Genomic DNA, 25,609 nt, shown 5'->3' on the forward strand with positions numbered 1-25,609 from the left:
TGTTTGCATCTGCCCTGGACAGCGTTCTCTATTGCCGTGGACCTGCAGAGACTGGACCTTGCAGTTCACAAGAAGATCCAAGACTTCAACGGTATGGTACCTTATCATTCGATGCCCAAGGATTGCAAACTACCACCTATAGAACAGCGGCTGGTTTTGTACCAGCGTGAACCCAGAGGAAAACCACACACAGGCATCTGTGAGGACCTGAGCCGCCTAAGACATTTCAAACAACAGCTACAAGAGAGTCACGAACGCACTGCCTGCCTCCAGCCTCAGCGTTCCCGGGACAGGCGTTCCCAGACGAGGGACACAACCCGCATTCCCAGTTATCTTTGGCGGCGCCAGGGCGAGCGGCCTGATGGGAGTTGTAGTCCGCCCTCTCCGCTCCGCGCCGCCATCCCGGACTGCATTTCCCAGGGGGCGCTGCGGGAGCCTCTGTGCCGTCAGCAGGGCTATGGCGGCGCGGGCTTGCGGCGGGGCCTGGCGCCGGGGCTGGCAGTGCGGCAGGGGGGTGCCCGGGCCCGCTCTGAGTCCTCTTCCCCGCGGGCAGCGGGCTGTCGCCTGTAATGCGAGAGTCGGGGCGGTGCCGGCGGGGAAGAGCGGGTACGGTGCCGGGAGAGGGGCGGGCGGAGGTGGATCCCCCCTAGGGCATCCCGCCCTCCGGGTGGAGCCGCAGGGTGGGGGCACGGGAGCGGCGGTGACAGGGACACGTCCCGGGCTAGGTCCTCTTCTGAGCGGAGTAGTGCGTGTACAGCTTTCAGGTGGCTGGCAGAACCTTGTGAATGCGTGTTTGTGTCGCACCCCTCCCCAGAGCCCACACGGTGGTTGCCGCGGCAGCGGGGCCGTGGCCCTCTGGCACGTTGGGCTGCGATAAGAGCCCGCGGCTCGGCGTGTGCGGAGTGTGAGCAGCGAGGGCTGCACCAGCGCTCCCGAGCGTGGTTTCGGGGGTCGTGCTGGTCCAGAGGAGGCTGTCTCTCCCAGTGGAGGGTTGTGAGACTTTGGGCAGCGTGCGTTTCATTCCTGGTGCAACTGAAAGTTACGGCATGAACAAGTTCTGCTGTTCTTTGGTGAGCCAGAGGTTTTTCTCTGCACAGCTGATCACCTCGTGAAAGTTGCGCAGACACCGGCATAAGCGTGCTGCTGATTGTTTAGAGACACACAGAAACATAATCCTGGAACAAACATGGCAGGAAGCTCCACGCTTCTTATCAGCGTTGTTAGTAGGACTCGAGGGCTGACTGCGGCACCTGCCTTTTCCTCTGAGTGTAAGCCAAGACACTGAGTAAGCGAAGCCTGGTGTAATTTTTAATGTCAAGATATGATGGAGATGCATTTCTAAAGAATGCTTGAAACAATGAAATTAATTTGTCTCCAAAATTTGAAAAAACCCTACATTTTTCTCTAGACCTTGAAGCATTTTTATAGATAGTTGAAAACACCAAAGAAAATACTGTGTTTTGGTGAAAGAAAATGTATTAGCTCCTTTAGGCACCTGAACCTTAATCTTTTATGATAATATTATTATACTTAAAGCAGTGATATAAGTGACACCTGCATCACTAGTTTGGTGTTTGTAGGGATGTCCTCTGCTGTTGAAGGGCAGATGGAGAACTAAAATCCTGGCAATGTATTATGTTCACCTTTGGAAGGAACACTGTACTTGATGTATTTGTTTGATGTTTTTTCATAGCTTGCTTATCTCCTGTAGCTATCTGGGTACTCGTGCTGCTGAAGTATTCTGCCATAGAAATGTGATTTCATCACTGAAATATTATTTGTGCCACTTCATTTGTACAAGGCCAGATAATTACTTAGAAAAACTGTCAAGCAATTCATACTGTAAAGGTGACCTTTTCCTCTTGTCCATATAAAGGTTATGGATGTGAGAATTGCAATTACTTTTTAGATAATATGGAGAAGCTTTATTCTGTGGAATACGCTCAGAGAATAGTAGCTCTCTAGTTGAAATGATGATTTCTCTATTATCAGATTACTAATGTTTATGCTAATATACTGCTAACGCTGCTCTGGAGAGCCACCTTTCCCAGCATGCAAGTGACTAGCTGGCAAAGAATACATAATTTATTATGCCACCTGTCTGTTGGAGATTTATCAAACTACCTGAGAAGTAATTCATATTTATGATGATTTTGTGATTTTCATGAGGCACCAAATTAGGGTTCATCCAGCATGCAAGTGTGCCTCATTAATTTCTCTAAGATTTCTCATGTAAGGAAAAATTAAAAGTTTCAAACCATTACATTTCCTTTTTTTATTACGTTCTTTTTTGCGTATGATGAAGACACTTTGCCATATAGTCCTCCCCCTGTATTGTCAAGTAGTCTCATTTCTGCAGTATTGCAGCACAACTTTTTCCATTACACTGTAGATGTATTTGCAACATAATTTACAATATTTTTACAATTACATTTTAATTTTTGTTAATAAATGAGGAGTTTTTAATTCTTGTATTTCTAGGTGTTTGTGGGTTTTAATGTCATCTATATTTAAACTGTTTTTCCCTCCTCTTCTTTCCTTTTCAGTCTTGCTCCATGGGTACCAGTCGTGGGTCTGGAAATTCATGCACAGATCAGTTCCAACTCAAAACTTTTCTCTGGTTCCCAAGTCCAGTTTGCAGCACCTCCTAACTCTTTGGTGTCTTTCTTTGATGCTTCTTTACCAGGAACTTTACCAGTAAGTTAAGCTACAGTTTAATTTATGTCAGGATTAATGTCAGACAACTTTGCATATGTTTCTAATATTTTATTCTTCCCAAGATTTGACTATGGAGCTGCTCTCACCTAGTTGCCTAATTTCTGGTTGTTTGATAACCTGAGATGCCTAGTACAGTTTCTTTTCAATTTCCTCCCTCCCTGGTTATTGCCACAGATACTTGATATCCTCTGCAAGGGAAAAAAACTTAGGAGTGTCTTCAACATGCTGAATGAATCGCAGTATTTCTCTGAGGCCAGAGGGGGTGTATTTGGTTAGTATGCCACACAGGAAATTCCTTAAATATGAGAGATGCTTAAAGCCCTATGAGAGAAGAATATCTTAGATTTCTGAGTGGCCATTTGATGTTACTTTGCCATATGTTTGTTTATGTAGCTGTCATTCGCCGTTTGGAATGTCTCACTATGGAGATACTTTGCTTCCTAAGTAGAAAGTCTCTGACTTAGGAAAGTGTAAATCATTGCTATTTCCAGAGCAAAGCAATTATTAAAAAAAAAAAGTAATCTCTGTGAGACATTGTGGAATAATAGGTCAGAATAGCTAGCTAGCACTTAGCAATGAGGTTTATTAGTGCAAACATAATAAGTGTTTGAATTCACAGCTTAATTATAACCGTGATGGCTATGACAGTACTGCTCTAGAATTCTCTGAGAATTTAACAAGTTTAATAAAAAATTAATGGTTAAAAAATTATAACATAAGCTCTTGCTATACAGTGAAAATAAATATTGAATAGACTTACCATTGCCACATGCAACAAGCATGCAGAGACTATAATGGGGTCTAATTATTTAATGCAGAAGCATTTCACTGAGTATATGCATTAGAGTGGAGGTTTGAATTCCAGTTGCAGATATGTATTTTTTTAATCCAGTGAAAGCTTTTCATCACCATAAAACAGCCTTAAATAATATTCTGAAACTGAGGGTTAACTTATGGCTGAATTTCTAGGGTCTCAGTATATGACATGTGATCCTTAAAAAGGGAAATGATTTGATATTTTCATTCTGTATTTGCAAAGGTATTGAAAACTAAGGAAGTGAAGTTTAGATGTCGATAAAATTTAGGCTTCAGTCTGGTCACAGTGGCAATTCAGGGCTGAGTTTCAGGCCTAACTATATGGAAATTCTGGAAACTTTGCAGAGATAATGTGAATCTTACGCAATCATTTGGTTTTAAAAGAATCTAGTTAGACTTAAAGACAGAAAATGAGTTCCTTTCATTTGGGGCAGAGCTAGGTTAGGTAGTCACAAAATATAAAAGAGTTCAAGATTGTGGTTTTAGACCATCTACTTAACCTTCTGTTAATGCACAGAAATCCTCTTAAATTGTCTAATGCTTATCTTTAGTCGAGTAGAAAAGCTGTTCTTGAGTGAACAAAAATTAGTGTTTATGAAGAGTTTAATTTTTCTGTATGTTACTATTAAGGGTGGTGTGTATGTGTGTGTCTTTTTCCTTTATTAAAGTGCTTTAAAATGAGGCTTGTTATGACCTTTGCGAGAAACCCCCAGTACATGGGGGCTTCAGTAGAGAATATAACTACACCTGAAAAGCAAAAAGCCAGGACGGTTAGGTTCATTTAAAAGTAGTGATGCTGCGTTAAGTTCTACCAGCTGCTTTTATCTATACAAAGAGAAGAAATATTTTTATTAGTGTAGTATTAGTGAACATAGAGTTGAAAGTGAACATTACGAAATACACGTTCCTGCATGTTGGAATGTGATGCAAAATCCAGTCACTAGTCATAGCTTTATTTTCCCATTGTACTTGCACTGGTCAGAGACTGGTGTTTGTTCTGGGATCAGTTGGGCTTGTTTTCCATGTGTAAATTTTTATATGGCAGTAGTATCTAAAGAAGAATTGGATTTTGAGAAATTTCGAGAGATGGAATTTTTGAAAATTCGAAGTATTTGTAAAAAAAAAAGGCAAACAAACAAAAATTGTTTTAACAAATGTTACTAGGTTACTGCCTAGCAAGACTACTTAGAAGGTAAATATTTGGCCTTTCCTTTGAACTCTGTTTTGTTGAGAAATGGAAAAAATAGGAGGGAAGTTTTTATACAGTAATTGTGCTGTCCCTAGCAGAGAATAATTGCTGTTTTGAACTGAGAACTGTAGGGACAGTTTTCATTGTCACAGGGATTAAATTTACTGTGTGACCGCAAGATGGTTTTGATAGACAGTTGTGCTAGTATTTGCCACTTCTCCATGGGACCAGAAATGATGGTGCTATTAGCACAGGGAGCTTTTCTGGTTGCCATACATTACTGGGTCACTAATGAGTGTAGGTGTGAACCTTTGCTGTGCTCTACTCAGGAGGGGTGAAATTAGAAGAATGTATTTAGCTCTCCTCCATCTTTCCTCTTCATATTTTCTTCCTGTAACGTTAATACAGCTTATTTTATGCTCCTGCTGCAAGTAGGCCTTAGGAGGACCATCGCAGTGTTAGTGTCATGAGCATTTCACTGTGCTGTGCTCATAAAGTGCCTCTGAGATACAGCTGTAAGCAAGAAGAGCTATGCAGGTGCACTCCTATTTGGCATGAGACAGAAAATAATTATTATAGAATCACAGAATCATGGAAAGAACCATGACTGAGTGGGAAGAACCTTAAAGATCATCTAATTCCAGCTCCCTTGCCATGGACAGGGATACCTTTCACTAGACCAGGTTGCTCAAAGCCCTATCCAACGTGGCCTTGAACAATTCCAGGGATGGGGCATCCACAGCTGCTCTGGGCAGCCTGTGCCAGTGCCTCAACACCACCCTCACAGTAAAGAATTTCTTCCCAACATCTAATCTAAACCTGCCCTCTATCAGTTTAAAACCATGCTCTATCATTACAGGCCCTTGTAAAAAGTCCCTCTCCAGCTCTCTTGTAGGCCCCCTTTAGGTACTGGAAGGCTACTGTGAGGTCTCGCTGGAGCCTTCTCTTCTCCAGGCTGAACACCCCCAACTCTCTCAGCCTGTCTTCATAGGAGAGCTGCTCCAGTCCTCTGGTCACCTTGAGTGTGACTACCCAGCCAATTCCTTTTACATTGAGTGGTCCATCTGCTGAATCCATGTTTTTCAAGTTTAGAGACAAGATGTCATGTGAGACAGTGTCGGATGCTTTGCGCAAGTCCAGGTAGATGGTGCCAGTTTCTCTTTCCTTATCCACCAATGCTGTAACCCTTCTGTAGAAGGCCACCAAATTTATCAGGCACAGTTTGTCCTTAGTGAAGTCTTGTTGTCTGTCACCAATCACCTCATTATTTTCCACGTGCCTTAGCATCATTTCCGTTGGCTCCATGATCTTTGGGCACTAAAGTGAGACTGACCAACTGAAACTGACTGATGTGGCACATCTTTGATTAAAAAAGTAGATTTGGAAGCAGTGAGACTGAATGGCAAATCCCATGCTACTGAGCACACTTTTTGTGCCCTGTGATGATGAAGCCCCTCACCACCAGACCAGACAGCATCTTACTCAAATTACTATAAGGCTGTCCCTTCTTTGGGACTACATCAGACTACAAACATTACATTTCATGTAATGAAATGCGCAAAGGCCTGGTTTTTTACCTTGTGAATGGACTCAGCAGTGATCTCAGCTTGGTGTCTTCAGAGGAAGTATTATGCTATATGTGGTAGCAAGTAGTGCATCACACCTGCAGACTGAACTAAAATTCTTCTGTGGATCCATGAAGATGGTTGCACTCCCAGTCTGATTCAGCCTTTTTGAAAATTCTAAGGGTCTTTATAAAGGTTTTTAAAACTAAGATTAGGCTCACAGAAAGGGAATCCATGGTTATCTATTGTCATGATTGAGGTAGCTGACTAAAGGTTAATTGTAGCTCAGGCACAGAAATAAGGTAGTAGATCTAGTAGCTGAAGGCTGAAACCTTTTTGTCTGTGCTTAGTCTTTGTTGCATGTTTTACTTATGTCTCTTGCATGACAGGAGTGAAAGCATGATCCTATTGTAGGCAGTCCTTTGTAGGCAAGTGTACAAAGAAATAATCTAGGATTTACATAACCAAGGTTTAAATTAATAAGATTTGAATGAATATTAGCCCTACAGTCTTAAGTATTTTGAATTTTTTAATAGCTTCTCATGCATTTGAATTTCATTTTCTTCACAGTGTGAACAGCATCTGTCTTATCCTTTTTTGCGAGTTTTCAGAAACACCCGGTAATGAACAATCTCTTTTTTTAATGAAGAAAAGATAAATACCCTCTGACCTTGGAAGAAACAGAGTAAGATCTGTGTTAAACACTCCTGTAGAGTATCATGAGATGCATGGCTTTATCTGAATATATAACTTTTTCCTGTTCCACTGAACATCAAGGCTTGACAACTCGCTCATTGCTGCTCTCTTGTACTCAGATTTTCATATCCTCTTGTTTTTAACACGTTTAATTTCCCCTCTGTAGACAGTATAGAGGGACGCATTTTGGTCCTGCTTTGTCTTCTCTCACTTGTATAATGACAGTCAGGCAACTGGATATGCCTTTTCATGGAAGAGAGTGGTGCTAGAGCAGCTTGATATCAGCCCATGTTCCTTCTGGCATTGCACCACTGGCAACCTAAACTCCAAACTCGGGCTTCTCCGAAGGTGAGGAATGTCAGTGCAGCTCTGCGCAGTAGCTGAGACCACGCGCGTTTTGCTGTTGCCTTCCACACCTTGCGATGCTGTACTGCTGAGATGGCTAGATGGGACAGGGCTAGTACCCAGTTTGGGATTGTAAAGGGTGTTTCCTATAATGACACTGCATCCATTTGTTCTTGTCAGTGGTAGATACCCAGCGTTTTTCCAGATGTTTTGGGTGACAGATTATCAGACTTTAAAAACATGTACAATTCATCACAATATATGGGATTTATCTGATGCATTTGCTTTCAAAAGCACTCAGAGGTTTGTGTGAGATTTTGGTGGATCTGTCAGCTATTCATATGGGAACAGAAACAGCATTTTAGACCAGAATCTATACTTTACAGCTTGAAACTAGATTTTTTGATATCCTGTGCCTGTTAAATCTGGAGGTTGCAGCAACTACTTTACCAACATGTGCTTGCAGTTTTGTTTTGACATTCCTGCTGGCATGCATGTGAATTTACTCCCTTCTTATACTACTTTGTTTTGAAAAAAACTTTGCTTCTTAGTGTGACTTTTGATGACTACAGTTTAAATTGTATGCCTTTTTGATGGAGAACTGCCCAATCTTCTGATTGTTGTATGCATGTTGGTTTAGCTTCCGCTATATAAATTTTCTTCTATTCTTTGAAACCACGTGATGTCTGGGTTGTTGCTCTCCTCTAAAAATAAGTTAGTGGCACTGCCTGAAGAGAAAAGTGAATTCATACTTTTTTTAAACCATTTACTTACGTCTAGGTTCACTTAAACTGTTTGTCGTTTATTTCAATAAAACTGCAGTAACTGTATTTAGGGAAAAGGAGATATTTTCTTAGAAATTGATGGTACCTTTCTGTTGCAGTCCTTTCTTTACTGATAATATTTGGGTTTGCGATGCATTGTGACTCTTAATCAGCGTTTTGTTGTTCACACAGTTCCAGCTTGCTGGACTTGCAGTTTCAGAAAGCCTCTGTAAAGGAAATCCCACATAATTTAGAAAAAAAACTAGGGAAGTGAAATAGGCTTTCAAGTCGTTGCTCCCTGAGGATGCCTTTGCACTTCATAGATCCTGAAATTTCTGAGTTCATGATAGATTAAAGCCTACCTACCTGATTTCAAGCTATTAATCAGTTCAAAGCTGTTGTGCTGGTCAGAAGAGGTCTTTGAAAGATGAGGCAGGCTGGCTTCAGGTGCCTTTCAGGACTGCGTTATGGTGTGGGTTGTTCCTCATTCTATTTCTTTGCCTTTCATAGGATCATTCACAGCCCTGGGTTTACCTGTGGAACTCACCTCCTTCACTGCCCTTGAGAAGTGGTTTCCTCAGTCACTGCAGTTGCTTAGCTCGACTTTATTTCATGCTTAACTGTAGGCCATTTTTCCTGGAGATGTCTCTGCTCTTGTGCTTTGAAGTATTTGATGACAGTTGTTGCTCTTCTCTCAAGCTTTGAAAGAGTCCCCTGTAATGTTTTCTCTTGCTTTTTGCTGTGTCTCATGTATTTGTGTGTATTTCTGAGACTCATTCTGTGTGTTTTAATCTTTACGTCAAGGTTTACAATTCATATAGTCCTTCGTCTCCTTAGCACCTTGGTAACTGTTGAGCTCTCTCTCAGTTTCTTATTCTTGTGGGCTCTCCTGTTCACCCTTAACAGGTCCCTCTGGCTGATGTAAATTTGCCAGTTAAAATGGCATTGAACTGATAAAACATCTTGCTGTCACTTATTTCAGTAGATCCTTCAGTGCTGTTATCTATATATTTTCTCTTACCTTATTTTGTGGGGTTTTTTTATTGCTTTACCTTTTGCTTTACATAGGTTTTTTTCTACTTCATAGTGAGGAGCGGGAGTTTGCAGTATCTTGTTTTCTTCCTTTCACACAGTTCTGTTACTGCAGTTATTGTGCCATCTTTGATACTTTTGGACAGCACAACCATTACATGACAACTGGACATATCAGTGTCCCCTCCTTCTGAATTCAGTTGGAAATTGCTGCTGAAATGCACACCAGCTTTTTGCAGTAGCTTTTCTCGGTGGGCTGGGAATTTCTCAAAGCTGGACCTGTGAGGGGATTTATTGGTACAAATTTCTGTTGCTTCTGTTATGAGTCACTATACATGCTCTGGCTTCCTTAAATGTTTGATTTTATTTAATTTTTTCACAGTATGTAGACAGTCTAGTTCCAGGTGACCCCCTTTCAGGAAATCCAAGGTGGTATATTGTGTGTATGTGTACGTAAGCAGTGCTCTCTTAATCAAAAGTTTCATGATTCCACCAATTTCTTAGCGTCTTAACTTTGCAGACTAACATCTTGCTGCTTCATTCTTCTTCTTAACAATTTTTTTTCAAGATTTTTTTCATTGAAAGGTATTTAAGGAAGTGTTGTCCAACAATAATAACAGATAATGGTAGACTGGGTGTCTGTTCTCTTCATGATTAGCTGTCTTGAGTATAATGTTGCATAGCTGTCATGTTTATGTATTTTCTTTAAAACTTATCTTGGTGCAACTAGGCTGTAATTGGTTCCTGGGGTAAAATTAACTTCTTCATGTTCTCTCTGATTATCAGTCACCTTGCCACCTTAAACATGACTGTATTTGATTTTGAGAGGATTGTGTAAACTTCTGCAAGTGGTGTTTATTAGTTACATGTGTGGATTTTGCCACTTGGACCATCATTTTCTATACAGAAACACTAATTTTGCAATTTTGCTGCCAAGTTCAACCAAATTTGCCTCCAAAAAGATTTAGGCTTGTAGATGTTTTTTGTGAATGTATTAGCAAGCATATGAAGAGGAAACTATTGATTGAATCTCCCCACTGATGTCAGCTTTATTTGGCCTGCTGCTCTTCAGATATTTATGACACATGATACTCATTTTGGGATGTTTGATGAAATGACAAGAAGATGGGGAAATCATGGAGGAGAGAGTTTTGGGGTCACTGCTTATGTAAAACAAACTAGGGATGTTATTCAGAGGAGATTATTCTCTGTTGATTCTGCTGTTCCAGAACAACTTTTTTAGTTTGCTTTCTTAATAGCTCTTTGCAAGACTTGTCACATATTGTTTTCCTGAATCAGTGAATTCTTGTATCAACGTGTGAAAGACCACTTCTGGTTTACTCCCATTTGTATGTTGTGCTCACTTAAGAGAGCTAAGTCAGCCTGCAGGGAAAGGTGGCTACCTTTCTGAGGAACAAATAAGCATATTTCAGGAGACAGCAGTTGGAGAAAAAAAGGAACGAGGGAGTCGGAGGAAAGGCTGGGAGTTCAGCATGTATCTAGTGTGAGCTCACAGATACACAAAGATTGCAAGAAGGAGCAGTGGGCAGATAGCCAAAACTTAGAAATAATAGAAAATGACAGTCAATGTGTATCAAAGGTCAGAATTTGTTACAACTGGAAAACCAGAGAGCTGACTTCCACCAAGACTACAAGCAAAGGCTCTGCAAGGATAAACAGGGCAGGGCAGGGGTTGGTTTATAACCTGTTTGGTCCTAAATGCTCTGAATTGTCTCCATTTAAGAAGTTAAACATTATCTCTGTTATGTTGAAGAGGGCAGATGTTGTTCTTGTTTAAAAGCCTTTTTTGACCTTCTTTTGTGGAGCTCAGTGTAGGAAAAAAAAGGTCTGAGAAGGTTCTCTTCAGGGCTCCTGTTGACTTTGTATTTGATCACGTTCTGTAACTTTGGGTTTAGCCATTGCTCAGTCCACTTCCTCCAGCAGCAGTGAAATGTTTTCACTGGATCTTCCTGTATTTAACTTGTCCTGGATCAGATAGCATTAGTAAAGGTTTAAATTTCAGCTGGCATAAAAGAAGGAGTATCCTTATGGCAGGTCAAAAAAACCCATGTGGCAGATGCAGAAGACTGCTGTCAAAAGGGAGGGCTTGGATGTTCAAGAGATACTGGACTTCTTTATGGTAACATCATATAAGCACAATTTTTGGTTCTGGGTATCATGAACCATTGTATCAGCATTGCATTGTCCTGTCTTCTCTGTGGGTTGTCCTGCTTGGAACTGGTCCTGAATGGTAGAACTTTGTTTTTAGCTGCTGCTGCTGGGATCTGACATACAAAGATCGGTGTTTTGGGGCAATGCCACTGGATTGACTGCTTTCCTATGACCCCAGCGAACAGATTTATTCTATTGAGACCATTGAGCACTTTGCCCACACAGTGGTCTGAATGGATTTTTCCTCTTGAGTTTCTTTTAGCAACTCCCTGTGGGTTGAGAAACCCATAAGTGTGTCATTATTTAAATAGCTTTGTATCTGGTATTACCTTCCTGTTTTTCTTGCTCCCGGGGGTCAGCATTTCTCCCTACTGCTGCTGAATTTTTCTGGTCATCACTGACACTAGAAGGTGCTTCCTCCAGTTCTAAGCCTCGTGATGCAAGCTTTCAGGCTAGCTCTCAGCTTTGAGAAAGTGTGCCCTCTTATTCTTTTGAGTACACATGAAGTAATGTGTTTGGGAGCTGGGTACTTCTTAATGTCAGAACTGCCTGGTTTTAAGATATAACTTGAATCAATGCGTGCTGCATCACCACAAGCCAACTTTGCCATCAGAGAAGGTCAGCAATAATAATAATAATGTTTGTATAAAAGGTAAAGTTAAAAAATGCATTAAATTCCCCTCCCCCCATCTTCTTTGCTCTTTCAGATTCTCGGTTGCCATTTTGTTCTCTTAAGTTGAAATCTCTTTCTGCTAAGATCTCAATTTGAAGCGTTTGGTGCTTTGTCCTCTACTGTCTTGCCTTTTTCCTTTGGGGTAAGAACATAGTGTTCATATTGGGACAGGAAACATGCTGTAAAGTAGATGATGGACTGACATGCAGAAGACCCTAAACTGAAGTTATCCTTTTTAAATTCCACCTGCAGTTTGAGATCTCAGGTTTTGGAACGTAAGTTCTTTGCAGACCTTACAATAACAAGATTTAGTTGACTTGGTTTTTTAACTTTTCACTGTATTCTTAGAGGGATGGAGTCTCATTGTAACCTATTGAAATAAATGGCTCATTTGGGAAATGGTCAGGTCTTCATTTATATTATGTACATTCTGTACATGCATACCTACAAGGCAGTCAGTCCCTTCTCTGTGTGTGGGAGGATGCCAAGGCAGAATGCTGCAGTGAAGTACTCATCTACAGTGTCAGACTGAACAGCCACGATTACATTTGGACTAAGTACATATAAGAGTAGCTTATTTTGAAGTTTAACTTATGATTGCACTTCAAAGAACCATGTATTGCAGCAAACTGGTACTTTTAACACAGCAAGAATAGTAAGACTGAATATATCCATTAGTGGAAGCAAATAAAAATCAGAGTGATATGAAATGGGAGTACTGGGAAATACGATTAGATATATCTGATGAGGTTTCTAAAGATTACTGCCTGGTCTACAGAGAGCTGTCTGAGTACATTTCACTACCTCCTCCTTTCAGCTGTTACTTTGAATGAAAAGGAGCTAAGATTAAGTGTTTTTTAGGAAAACAGTTCTGTAGTTAATCTGATTAATGCTGATTTTTTTCATGATTGTAAATAGGACTGAAGGTCTTAAGATAGTCAGTTAATATTAAATCTACTTTATTAAAATGTGTGACCTAGAATCAAAACCTTTAAAAATTTCTGGGGAATTACTTTGATTTTACTGGTTTTAGTACAAGCAGTACTTCATTCTGTAATACATGCTACCTGAGTGCAAACATTATTGCAAAAATAATTTTTTTTTGGTAGAAGGTAACAAAAATAAACTTCTTCCAGGAGATACATCTAGATGTTTCTTCTTTTTTTTCTCCCAATTATATATTCTATATAATACTCATTAGCAAAAGAAGAAGATGCATACTTACCCTCTTTAAAATGTAAAAATGGTAATTTACTAAATATAGAAATGTATATCTTCACCTAAAAGGGTGCCATCTTTCTTTAATGTATTAATATAAGGAGTAAACCTGTTGTTAAAGAATGAGCTGTTTAGCGCTCAGTTACCATGGTGCTCTAGCAGAATAGGGTAGCTACAAGGGAAACGGTGCTGTTGTTGTGATGCCATTGGTAAGGTTTTTCATGAGTTTCCAATACAATTTACATTGCTTTTTGTGATAGCTCTCTAGGATTTTTTTAAATATTAGGAGGCATGCTTCCATTTTAGAGGACCACAAATACTGAAGAAGCCTTTATAGACTCTTGTGTTTTGTCCATAGCTGTTGCAGGAAGTACACAGCCTGCTTTCAAGGCCAACACTTTGCTAACATACCAGCCATGCAGCTTGTCAGTTCAAGCCAGTAATTTAAATCTTTGGTGCTAGTCAAAGCTGTCAACTTAATAACAGCCTACTGCATAAACAAGCTGGGGGACTTATTCTAGGTCATTAGTATGGGAAATTTCACATACTGAATTGATGTTTATCACTGCAGATTATTTGAAAAGCCAGGCTTGTTTGAAGGAAAAGTAGTAGTTTGCTTAAACAATTCTGCTTTGTTCTCACAGCCTTGATCACTGGGATGGGTAGTAGTAGTCACTTCAGAAATGAAGCAGTATTAAACAGATAAGTTTTCATTTTTGAGGAAGTAGATAGTCATCTCATTGGGGTTTTTTCCCTTTTAAAGTGACACAGGACAGAGGAAAAAGATTGGCATGGTAGACATTTCAGTATGCCATAGTGGGAAAGATCTGCTTTGCAATGCCTTCTATCACCACAGAGGTTGATAAAGGAGTAGCATAGAAGTTGAATGAGTAGTGGTGCATATACAGTGATTTGGCTATTATGGAACCTTAATGGGTTTCCAGTGACCAGTTTTTAAGGGACTGACTGGCATGGTCCTCACTAATTTGTAAAGCTGAGCAGGACTGTGCCATAAGGCTTTAGTAGGAGGAAATTTGCCTGTGTATTTAGAACTATGGTGATATTTTAAATGATGATCACTTTGACTAGCACGATTACAGAATTCCTTAAACAATAAAAAAAAAATCTTTACTGTCTGGAAGCATTTAATTGTTGACAAGAGGAGTGCTTACTATATAATGAGCTGCAGCTATGCTACTAAAATAAATTAATGTTTCGTAGTCACCAGTTTTGGTTTAGATTACAAGTCAGGACTAATTGTGTTCATTTTTTCATGGATCAGTATTTCAAAGGAGATTGTTCTTTTTTTCTCGTTTAGAATTTGCTTTATGTATCTTTTAAATTTTTTAATAAATAAAATATGCCTGAACAGATGATGTATTCTGGTTAGCCATATATAGCTACACTAAAGATCTGAAAGTTCCCTTGTTAAATGTCTTAAATATTTAATTTCTTTTCTGTATAAGCAATTTTTTAAGTTTCTGTTACAGTAGCAGTTTCCCATATTCTCTCTTATTATTTTGATTTTTTAAATACTAAATGAGTAAAGCAAAGAGAGTAATTTTCCAGCTGAAGATGTGGGATCATGGGAAATGTACAGCTGCTTAATATGTTTTCAGAATTCAGGTTGAAGGATTTAAAAAAGTAAATACTGTCAGAAACGTGGAATAAAACATTATTTATTTTATGTTCTGGTCAATGCAGATGAAGTCATGTACATTCTTTTGCATAATGTGCCCCTTTAATGGTCCTGCTGGAAGTAGACTTCTTGGCAGCTGTACAGTGCAGAACAGGATGGATAAAGTTCTGTTCCTGTTTCAAAATGCTGGAAGTGTGAGCATGTCAGAGTTGTACTAAAACAAATTCAGTCTTTTTTTCCTTTTCAGTTTCATCTATTTGATGTTAGTTAAACAAGCTGTTAAATTAATGAGAGCACATCTGAAAACAATGTAACTTGTCAGTACTTTTTGGAGTGAAATTTTCTTTCTCATCTGGATCCTGACCCTGCTGAGGAGGTACAAGGATGTAGTGCTGACAGTGATGGGTCCCTGATGAGAAACCACATTTAACTCCTTTGTTTCTTCGTGAAGGCCTTTGTGGGTCTTCAGATCACGTGGCATTCTGCAAGAACCTTAATCCCATGGATTACCTGGGTACTGGAAACACGTATATTTGCCATGGAATCAATTGATGTCTTTTGGATTCTGTTTAGCAAAGCATGTAAGTGTGCTTCATTTCATCCTAGTCAAGCAAAGTATTAAAATCTATGGTATATGTAGATACTCATGAATTCACTGTAGTTCTGTGGTTACGGTTTTTCTGAAGTGTTTTACTGAAATGGCACTGCAGTCCCTAGTGCAAATCCCCTGTGTTTCCAATTCCCAGTATGAGCTGACAGCTAGTTACAAGTCAGTTATCATTGACTGTGATTTGTCTCTTGTACCCTCAAAGATTCAAAAGCACTGGAACATTTGCAAAAGTAGCAAGCCAGAACAGTGTACATCTCCTTATGTAGTATGACAAAATGACTGAACAGCTTGTTTTTTCATCTTAAAGCTTTGCAGATTTATAGCTACCACAACTTTAATGATGAGTAAGAACTACCCACACAAGGAAAGAGATCTAATGGTGACTGAAGGCAAGCAAAATTGAATATGTGCTCCTTATAAGGCAGTGTGTGGGAGACACATTTGTTACATACTGAATATCTGAGCAAATCCATGTGTCATCTTTCCTTAGGTTCTCAACAGGAGATGTGTAGAAGCAGCAGTGATGACAGGCCTGGCACTCAAGTGCAGCATAAACAAGAAGTCCTTGTTTGACAGAAAACACTACTTCTATGCAGATCTGCCTGTAAGTATGCATATAGCTGGTCCCTCTGCAGCTGTAGGAAAGGACAAGTCTGGAGCATGGATGGCAGTGGGGCATGAGTGAAGAGATGCTTTTTCTGTTTTCAGTCAGTGCTCTGCTCACTCCAGATGCTGTGCCCTGATGAAATAGGCAGCTGTACCCTGCTGCTCACTGATTGAATATGATTGCTCTGATTGCTGACTCCTTGCTTAGCTGCACAATTCCAGTAGCTTAATGTAATTGAATTGGGAGCTGGAGCTGCTTTGTCCCTTAAGTTGTCCATTCCTGGTGGTTAGTACTAATTGTCTGTTAGGGTAAAAGCACTCTGATAATAGTCCTTCATTTAAAGTGAATGTATAACAAACACAGGTTCAGTGGGATAAACATAGTAGTCCCTTTTTTGCCCAGGCTTAGGGACCTAAAAATATTTAATTTCCCTTCAAAACTTCCTCAGCCATGGTTCCAATAAATGAAAAAAACCAAACCAAAACAAAAACAACTGAGAAATTAAGTCTTTGCAATATGTTTTATTGGTAGCTTTTGTATTGGGTGGAAGATGTCACTGGAAGTCAAATGTGTTTTACTGCACTTATATGGATGTATTGAAATATTGATATCATTTAAGAACCTAACTTTGGTCATTGCAACAGGATCCAGCAGTGTTTGAGCCTTTTTTTCTATTTTAATGAAATTAAACCTTTCTAATTTTAAACTTTTTTTATCTGTCAGCTTATTTGTACTGAATGTTCACTCTGTCAAAGGGAGGACACTAGTTTTGCTTTCTCTGTTTTTGGGGTGAAGATCTGATGATTGCAGTAAAAAAAACAAAACTGGTTTTATTTTATCTGAGAAAAAACAGGCATGTTAGCTGATTCTCTCTTTAGGTGAGGTGTCTTAGACATCCAAAGAAGCAGAGTGGGAGATTTCTCAGGTCCCAAATTAATGTGTAGGGATGCTGTATTATTAACCAAATTATGTTCTTTCCCAGTCTTGTTCAGACATTTGAAATATTTTGAAGTTACACAAAACGTTTCCAAATACAATTTCTCTCCACCTTTGAAGGACAATTATAGTTGTCCAGTGGAGACCTGGATCTAAGATAAGATTTCTATTCTGTTCTCTTCTACATTGGAAACTTGTGGCTTGTAGTTCTGATTTGGTTTCTTGAGATAAGTTTGCTAATATTTGTGAGCTCTTTGTTGGGGGCTCTGTAGTGATCTCCTCGGACTGTGAAATGCAAACTTAGCAGTTTGAATTGCCAGTACTGTTTTTTTAACTTGTAGAACTATCTTAATGCCCATTTCAAGACCTGAAGGAGAAAAAAGTGAATAGCAGGAAATAAACATGACTTTCAAAATTCCTCTACACATCATAAGGAAACACCAAAACCATAACAGATTTGTTTGCAGGCTACCTTTAGTGCCTGTGCTGATAAACTGAAAACAATCTCTTTTATTCTTGTGATGTCTTCTATCAGTCTGCTGCATAGAAACTATAAGGGATGAATGCTCTCACAGGTAAGAATCCGCAACCATGTGCTTAAGAGGAGAACAGTGAGGTGGAAGAAGGTGTGAGCACCAAGTGGGCTGCCATTGTCTGCAGACATGAGTTACAGGATCCTCTGATCATATAAGCATGGAAATTTGGTCAGGGAGATGCTGACACATTTTATTGTCTTGAAACATATAATTCTGGCTTTCTGCTGGCTGACTTCTGTAGTTTAAGAACTGACAATAAACTGCCAGACCTGTGTTTCATAGTGAACAGTCTAGTCAGGAACCTTTTAATAAGATGCAGAGTTTAAGCTAACGAGCTGTATAGAACAAATAAATCCAGCTCTTAGGGTCATTTGACAATGGGATTATTGTTACTCCTGAAAATGAGGCTTTTGATGGGAAATGGGATTCATGTTATTTGTTGTCACTCACTATTTCAAGCTTTAAAAAATCATTTTAATGAGAAGAGCTGTGTGATTAGCACAGGCTGCATAGAGTCAGTTATTTTATCTTTCTTATAGTCATTATGACCAGAAGGTCATGCACTTTGTTGCATATATAAATTCAGCTGTTCACAGGGCCAGACAATTGTTCTCCATTCCAATGCCCTGTCACTATCTCTGCATTTCAGACTAAGTTTGTCATCCCTGCAAAATATGCAGATGCTCCTCCCGGTTCATTTGGGTCTGGCAGACGTTTTTTTAATTCTCACCACTAGTGCCATGAGCAGGTGAGGAGAAGTGATGGGGACCCCACCTCAGCTGTCAGTGATTCACTCCTGTATTTTTACAGTGTTGCAGTTATACCAATACCTTGTCACTGGCAGCCCCTTTTCTGGCCAGCAGCTTCCCCTTTCTGACTTACAGCTTTTTACAGTTATGTTGAATTCTAGACCCATCTTCTAACTTGCTTCCTTTCCATCTAAGGAAAATAACTTCTGAGTTTACATGTGCATGTGTTCTGTCCTATGGAAGATGTTGCATTTTCAGCTTTGTTCTTAGTCAATAATATTTGCACTTGGCCATGACACTGCTTTGTGAAAACTGAATGTTTCATTTGAATATAAAGCTAATATTGTTGACAGGCTGGCTATCAAATCACTCAGCAAAGAGTTCCTATTGCGGTGAATGGAAGTCTGTCGTACAGTCTCTGCATAGACAGCAAGATGAGCCAGATGGTGACAAAAACTGTGAGGATTAAACAAATTCAGTTGGAGCAAGACAGTGGAAAAAGTCTCCATGATGACACAAGGAGCCAGACTCTTGTGGACTTGAACAGGGCTGGTAGGCTTGGATTATTTTCCTTTTTTTTTCCTCCTTTTGGTGTAAGATGAGTCTTTAAAGGTAAATGGGTGACAAGAAACAGGCAAAAAATAAAAACAGCCTTATGTCTCTCTCTTTTCAAGTAAAAATTCACCAAAATGGCTGTTACATTAGAAGCAGATGAATACTTGATTTTTTTAATGGCCAGTGGACCTTTCCCATTGCTGTTGGTTGATGGCAACTGGCAATAGCAAGTTGGAAATCTCTTGGCTCCAGTTTGCTCAAAACTATATGTGTCGCTCACACAGAGCCACTCAGCTATTTAAGCTCTTGCACTGTATGTCTTGTTTAAAAAAAAGAGTAAAATATCACAGACCTAGGGAATCAAGTTTGTATATAGAAGGAGCAGCTGTGGGAATTTGTCATTGAATGAGTCAGACATTTCTTTTAATTATTAGCTTTGAAAAAAATGTAAATTTTCTCTTTTAACTCGGAAATTGTAAATGAAGAGATCCAAATTAGCACACAACATGGGCAGCAGCCTGACTAGCCTGGCTAACTGAGACACAGTGCTCGGTGTCCACTGAAGTTAAGGGCTGTGCCTGCTCGTATTCTTTAAAGCTAGGTTCTGAAGCTAAAATTTAGACTACATCTGTTTACAGTTCTGTCATTTCCAAAATTAGTTTAAGATAAATAAATCTGAATCTGGAATTCGATTGGCTTTAAATGTTCTTCTAGAGAAAGAAGAGGAATGGGTCCTTCTGATCTGCATGTGATCAAAGGATGGAGGATTGTCTATGGTTTGTTACTTTAAAAAAAAGGAGGAAAAGTTTTTATAGTAGTCTGCAGCTACGCCCATAGTGACAGTTACTAAATAATACATGGGGGTATATGGTTGTTTGGTTGTTTTGAAAAAAGCCCAAGTTCTCTCCCGTGTTTATCCAGTTGCCAAGATCAAAAGCTGTTGTTGAAAATCTCCTGTCTCTTTCCCCGATAGGAGTTGGTCTCATGGAAGTTGTCATGGAGCCTGATATGTGCTGTGGGGAGGAAGCAGCTGCAGCAGTCAGAGAGCTTCAGCTCATTCTTCAAACACTTGGGAGCAGCCAGGCAGTCATGGCAGGTACTGAAGGGGGAAGGGCATGTTTCTTTGTCACCAGTAATTCTCTGCATTTGCAGGAGTTTTGCAGGTTCTGGTTATTTTGCTCTGTGGTTGTTTATAGTGCATAGCCTTTTGTAGCTGTTGTTTTTACAGTCCTCAGAGTCTGTCCTAGTGTCTGCCATGCTTCAGGTCTCCTTATAGGCCTGCCTTTGTCTGCAGAGCTTTGCCGTGCTAGATGTTATATTTCCTCACACAGTAATTTTACAGAATAAACCTAGGCAGGAAGAAATGTCCCCAGGGTTCTTGTGGTGCTTCTCCCTGTCTGTCTCCATCTTGATTGCCACAGCACTGCAGCATAGAAGATCCGTAGTAGGGATTAATTGTAGAGTATGGAAGTTAAGGGACAAAGTAGTGGGACCATGGATCATCTTCTAAGTTGTCTTTTAGGTCTCAGCTAGTCATAAAATCAGCGTAGAAAGTAAACTTGGGCTGCTGTTGTGGATGGGATGGAGTAAATGACAGCATGACGCAGACATGGTGCTGGGGTTAATTTTAGACAGGATTACCTATCTTTCTGAGACCTTCTTCCTCTTGTAAGAACCCTTGTTTCTGGCACTGGCTCTTTCTGAAACTTTAAGGCCCAAATTCTGCTTTTGCAGAAACATAGCCTGTGTTCAGCCTCCTAAGTGGTCATTCTGTCTCATGTGTTTCTATTAACTGGAAAATTCAGGTCATGCCATTTTTCCTCAGTCCTAATATTACCAAAATTTACAACCAGCCCATGGTTACAGCTGGCATACAGCAGGCTTCTGCTCGAGAGTCCAAAAGTATGGTTTTAGGCATTCATCCCCTCCACACATACACATAATTATCAGCCGCTTATTAGTGTTCACAGTGTAAGCTATATTTTTGCCTGTGACAGTTGGCCTCACTGTCTGGCAACAAATTCAGTCCATTATACAAGTGGATGTCTCCTAGAGAACTGAGTCAGAGTGGCCCATGTATCACCCAATAAATGGGATCCAGTAAATGTTGGCTAGTGATGCAAATTTAATTTAGTGTAGGCGGAAATAATAATTGCTAGACATTATCTATTTCTCTGAATCTTTTCTCACAGTAGTGTCTCTCATATCAAATGAGGCATGGTTGTCAATATTAAGCAGACAGTTTGCAATGCTTCTTCAAGGGCCTTTGTGGGCATAAATATGTACCATGATTTATAACTATTGAATTTGGCCCTGAGATTGCCATTGGAAATTGCATGATGATACCTTTTATCACAGAGAGATTTCTGACTTTATAGGAGTATTGGAAATATTTTTCTTCCAGGATAGATGGCTTTAAAAGTATTTGGATTTTTTTTCAAGGTGAAGGTTTTAGGGTCTTTCTGCTGTGGTTTTCCCTCATTGTAATTACTTTTTTTTCAAATAAAGGCTTTACATCCTCATAATTTACCTTCATTCTACTTGCATGTACAGGGAAGACAAGTGCCCAGTTTTATCAGGTTTTATTTCATTAAAAACAAGCAGATGAAAAGATTATTTCATTGCAAAGTGAAAGGAAAATAAGCTGGGCTTAAAGGAAAAAAAAGATTATTTTTTTTAAGGACATTTGCAGCTTTTCTCTCCTTTTGCTTATGCCTGATTAACGTTATTGTCTACAATACATCCGATATACAATCAGATATATTGTCTGCGTACATCCAAGTAGAAACAGGTTGTGTCTCAAAATAAAACAAGGGCAGGACAAGACTGTTCCTCTTTTGGAACAAGTACCTGTTTCACCCCAAAAAGGGAGCACATGCACAACACTTCTCTTGAGAGAGATGTTGGGTCATTCCAACACCTTTGTTCTTCATTTGCATGTCTGGCAAGACTCTATGAAGACAGAGGAAATTAGTGTGCCATCCTCCAGCCTGCTCTTACAAATTGTACCCAGGCCTCTCTAGTCAATTTAAATCTATTGACTGGAATGGATTCTGAAGCCGTAGCTGTCTTCACAGGTTTAACTGAGCTATTTTGCACTCTCATTAATAATGCTACATAGTAGGTGTTTGTTTCTTTTCATCTATATTTGAAATAAAAAAATAAATTAAAAAAAAACACAGGAAAAGGCTACAGGTGTGTAATGTGGGAAAAATAATGTTTCTTAACATTCCAGAATGTAATACAACCTCCAGTGTTTGTTTATTTACAGCAGTTGATAACTGTGGCAAGCCTTTTCTTCTCAGAAGGGATGTTGTTAGAGGGGCAATACTTAGAAAGATAAAATTACAAGTTAGTTGTGGTTGAGTTACTAAAGATCTCTAAGGACATTAGTCCATTTTGGACTAAAACTGCAGGATGCTTTTATATAAAACTTTTTATTCAGTTTCAGCTTTTGGCAGCCAGGGGCATTCTGGGGGGTAAGATTGCAGTTTCTTGAAGGAGAAGGAGAAAATTACCAAAAAATCCACTGCTTCTCACATTTTGTCCTTGAGCTGTAAATTTCCAAGAACACCTTAGTAAATCTGTTCAACATAACCTTAAGTTCTTGTGTACCATGCCAGGATAGTATATATCCATCAAATTGTAATTCTAAAAGGTATTTTTGTGCTGCTTTGAGAGGAATGGAAGCTCACAATCCGCCACTTTGCTTGTTTAATTCTGCCCTTTATTTAAGAGCTGTGATTCAGAAGCTCTTTTCACTGTATGGCTTAGAGGATCTGTGCTGCACTGCACCATGCAGTTTTCTGAGAGGATTTGTGAACCATGATTTTTAAAAAAAATTTAAAAAAGCACAAGCATTATTCTCAGAAATATTTTGAATTATTCAAGGCAATGCCTTGAAGTAGAATCAGAAGCAGAAAGCTATGATGAAATGGTTGTTGATCCTTTCTGAACATAGAGAAGTCTGCTATTAATACTTTGCACATAACATGCAGTTTTTAACGCCAGTGTACCGGGCAGACGGTTCTGTTGATAAAATTTCCTTTTACAGAGGGTCAGCTGAGAGTGGATGCCAATGTTTCTGTGCATCACCCTGGAGAGCCTTATGGAGTGAGGACTGAAGTGAAGAATATCAATAGCATACGATTTCTGGCAAAAGCAGTAGGTAAATGGTGGTTGCTTAATTACAAGAGCATTGTAGATGTTTTATGAGGTCTGAGATGAAATATGTCAGCTCTTGAATGCAGGAATTTACTTTAAATGCCCTGACTGGCTTCACCTGTGAGTCTGTTCCATGCACCTTGCCCGTGGGTACAGGAGTCCCATTTAAGCTTAGGCTGTGCCTGAGCTGCCACATCATAGGTGTGCCAGTTTTCAGTCCTGTCTTCTAAAGAACCTTGGACCTATTTTGTAGTCCCGTTCCCAGTCCTGTATCAGGACTTAACTCCTGCTGCTTTTGACTGAACTCCCTGAATGGACCCTGGACTCGGCTCACCCCCTCACCTTGACTGAGACTGTCAGTGGCCCTGTGTTAGTAGGACACACCCCTGCCCACACTGTTCAGACTGGGACTGGGACTGTATCAGAGCGTGAGGGCACTACCTGGGCTCTGGTCACTCTTGACTCCTGGTTTATCCCTCTTGCTGCTCCCTGATAGAACAGATCTTACTACAGGGTACTCTGGAAATAACAACCATGTTAGTGTGCAGGTTTTGTGGAGGTAAACTCTCTTCCTAGCATGTTTAGTACCGATATATGGTAACAGTGGTTTCGTGTCCTCCAATGGAGAGAATTACTTTCCACTGGGGATGGTACATGATGTGTGTGAAGTTCAGATGCAGCTTGGGTATGAGCAAGAAAACATGATTGTTACATCTCCAAAAGAAAACTGAACTGAGTGACTACAAGGTCACTAGGAATGTATGGCTTTGCTGCAAAGCCTGGGAGAAAATGGTTTCCATTTAAAGGAAATGAAAGAAGATGAGGAAAACACACAAAGAAAGAAACAGTGCTGGAGAGAGACAGTGACTGATAATTCTGCCTATAACTACTGCTGTTGATTTCATTGAGGTTAAAACAACAAACTATTTCATTATTGTGTAGCAGTGAAAAATGAATTAGTGGAGTGCATGAAAGCTATTAGTGTAGTCTAACAAGCTTACTCTTTTTTCTTTTTTTACTGTCAGACTATGAAATACAGAGGCAAATTGAAGAACTTGAAAATGGGGGAACAATTCTGAATGAAACAAGAGCCTTTGATTCCAAGCTTGGGTGAGTTTTTATTTTGGAGGAACATGGGAATAGCCACTTTAGAGTGCCCCAGATACTTAGTGACGTGATCAGGAGATGTAATACAGAATTGCTCAGCTTTTGTTTTCTCAAGGTAATGTTCACAAGCATAGTCTCCTCACAGGTAGTAATTTAAAGCTGAGGCTTTTTCACAGCAGATTGTGTGCTGCATTACAACAGTGTCTGTGTGACAGTGACTGCCCTCTTCAATGACTTGCACACATTCTTTGAAGTGGTTTTAAGAGGCTCTCCTGATCTTCATGAGGCAGAGTTTTTGTTCTGTGTTTTTGCCATAAAACTAATTCTGTGATACCTCTTACCACACTTGTTTTCTTTTTATTTTAGGTGCACGGTACCAATGAGAGACAAAGAAGGAAAACAGGATTATCGGTATTTTTTTTAAATAAAGTTAACATTTCATGAACTGAGAATTCATTAAATTTCTTAAGTGTAGTCATTGTAATAAGGATATGTAAAGTTAGTCAGTATAGTAAGCATGTATTGGAAGTTTACATTCCACTGGAAGGGGCAGAGACCTATCAAAGTAAGTGGTAGTCTGAGCAGTCCAGATCTAGAACTGTGTCTCATCTCTGCTAAAACCCCTAGACCTTTCCCAAAGACTAAGTTGGAGTACTTGAGCTCAAAGTAGGTAAATTGAAGGTTTACTTTGTGGGCAGTACAAGTATTCTTAAGAATGCCTGACATAAAACATAATATTCTGAGTTCAGCATTGCTCCCGCTTTAAGTAAATACTGAGAGAAATGGTTTTCAGATGGCAGGCCCTGTCTCTCCATACTTACATTCTGTGATCATAGATCACAATCGCTGCTTGAAAGTCCTAACTGCTACTGAAAGGTGTCAGCATTCATAAGCAGATTTCTACCTTGAAGATCTTTGTAGATATAATGACGATGTTACCTTGCTAGTACTTTGCCTTCCACGAGTGTGAGATGGCAGCTGTCAAGCCATAAACAGTCACCTAAGAGGGATTTAGCTGTAGGGCGAGGGGGCAAGGCATGAGTCCTGTTGGAAAGCAGTGCTGCTGGGAACAAGTGCTGAGGCAACACTGCAAGGCAGCAGCACACCTGCTTAGGGTCATCTTGGTGTTCATCCTCCTAGTAGTTCCCTTGCTTTGCATCACAGAGATGGTCTTCCTGTTACTCCCAGAGTTCAATTCCCACATAGGGAGTTGTAGTTCTGCAGGAGAACTTTCAAAGCCTCTTAGCTTTGGCATCTCTGTGTTCCTTTTAGATCCGTATATATTCTACCACTGGTCTTGCTACAGCAGAGCAATGACTTTGAAGACATCCCACAAACTTTGATTTTAAATCTGCTTTTTAAATGGTGTTTTTGTAGAAATGCAGCAGTGATGATTTTGTGAATTCCTTGTTATGGTAGGGGCTGGCATGAGGCTTATTTAAAAAGACTAATTTGAATAAATGCAAAAGAAAATTCATTGAAACCTAGGCAAAACTGATGAGCCTAAGATATTTCAAA

At 39.8% G+C, this 25,609-nt stretch overlaps 1 protein-coding gene across 1 annotated transcript in view; it reads left to right on the forward strand.

Moving 5' to 3' along the window:
• Positions 1–457: 457 nt before the first annotated feature.
• GATB (glutamyl-tRNA amidotransferase subunit B) overlaps positions 458–25,609 on the forward strand; it is a 41,597-nt gene continuing 16,445 nt past the window's right edge. The window contains exons 1-8 of the mRNA XM_018071761.1: positions 458–606; positions 2,547–2,697; positions 15,928–16,041; positions 18,619–18,817; positions 19,794–19,916; positions 22,875–22,988; positions 24,010–24,094; positions 24,458–24,502. Of these exons, the coding sequence (XP_017927250.1) occupies positions 458–606; positions 2,547–2,697; positions 15,928–16,041; positions 18,619–18,817; positions 19,794–19,916; positions 22,875–22,988; positions 24,010–24,094; positions 24,458–24,502 (980 nt within the window). The remainder of the gene's footprint in view (positions 607–2,546; positions 2,698–15,927; positions 16,042–18,618; positions 18,818–19,793; positions 19,917–22,874; positions 22,989–24,009; positions 24,095–24,457; positions 24,503–25,609) is intronic.

Source organism: Manacus vitellinus, unplaced genomic scaffold, assembly GCF_001715985.3.
Source record: "Manacus vitellinus isolate BGI_N305 unplaced genomic scaffold, ASM171598v3 scaffold_0_pilon, whole genome shotgun sequence".
In the NCBI taxonomy this organism is placed as follows: domain Eukaryota; kingdom Metazoa; phylum Chordata; class Aves; order Passeriformes; family Pipridae; genus Manacus; species Manacus vitellinus.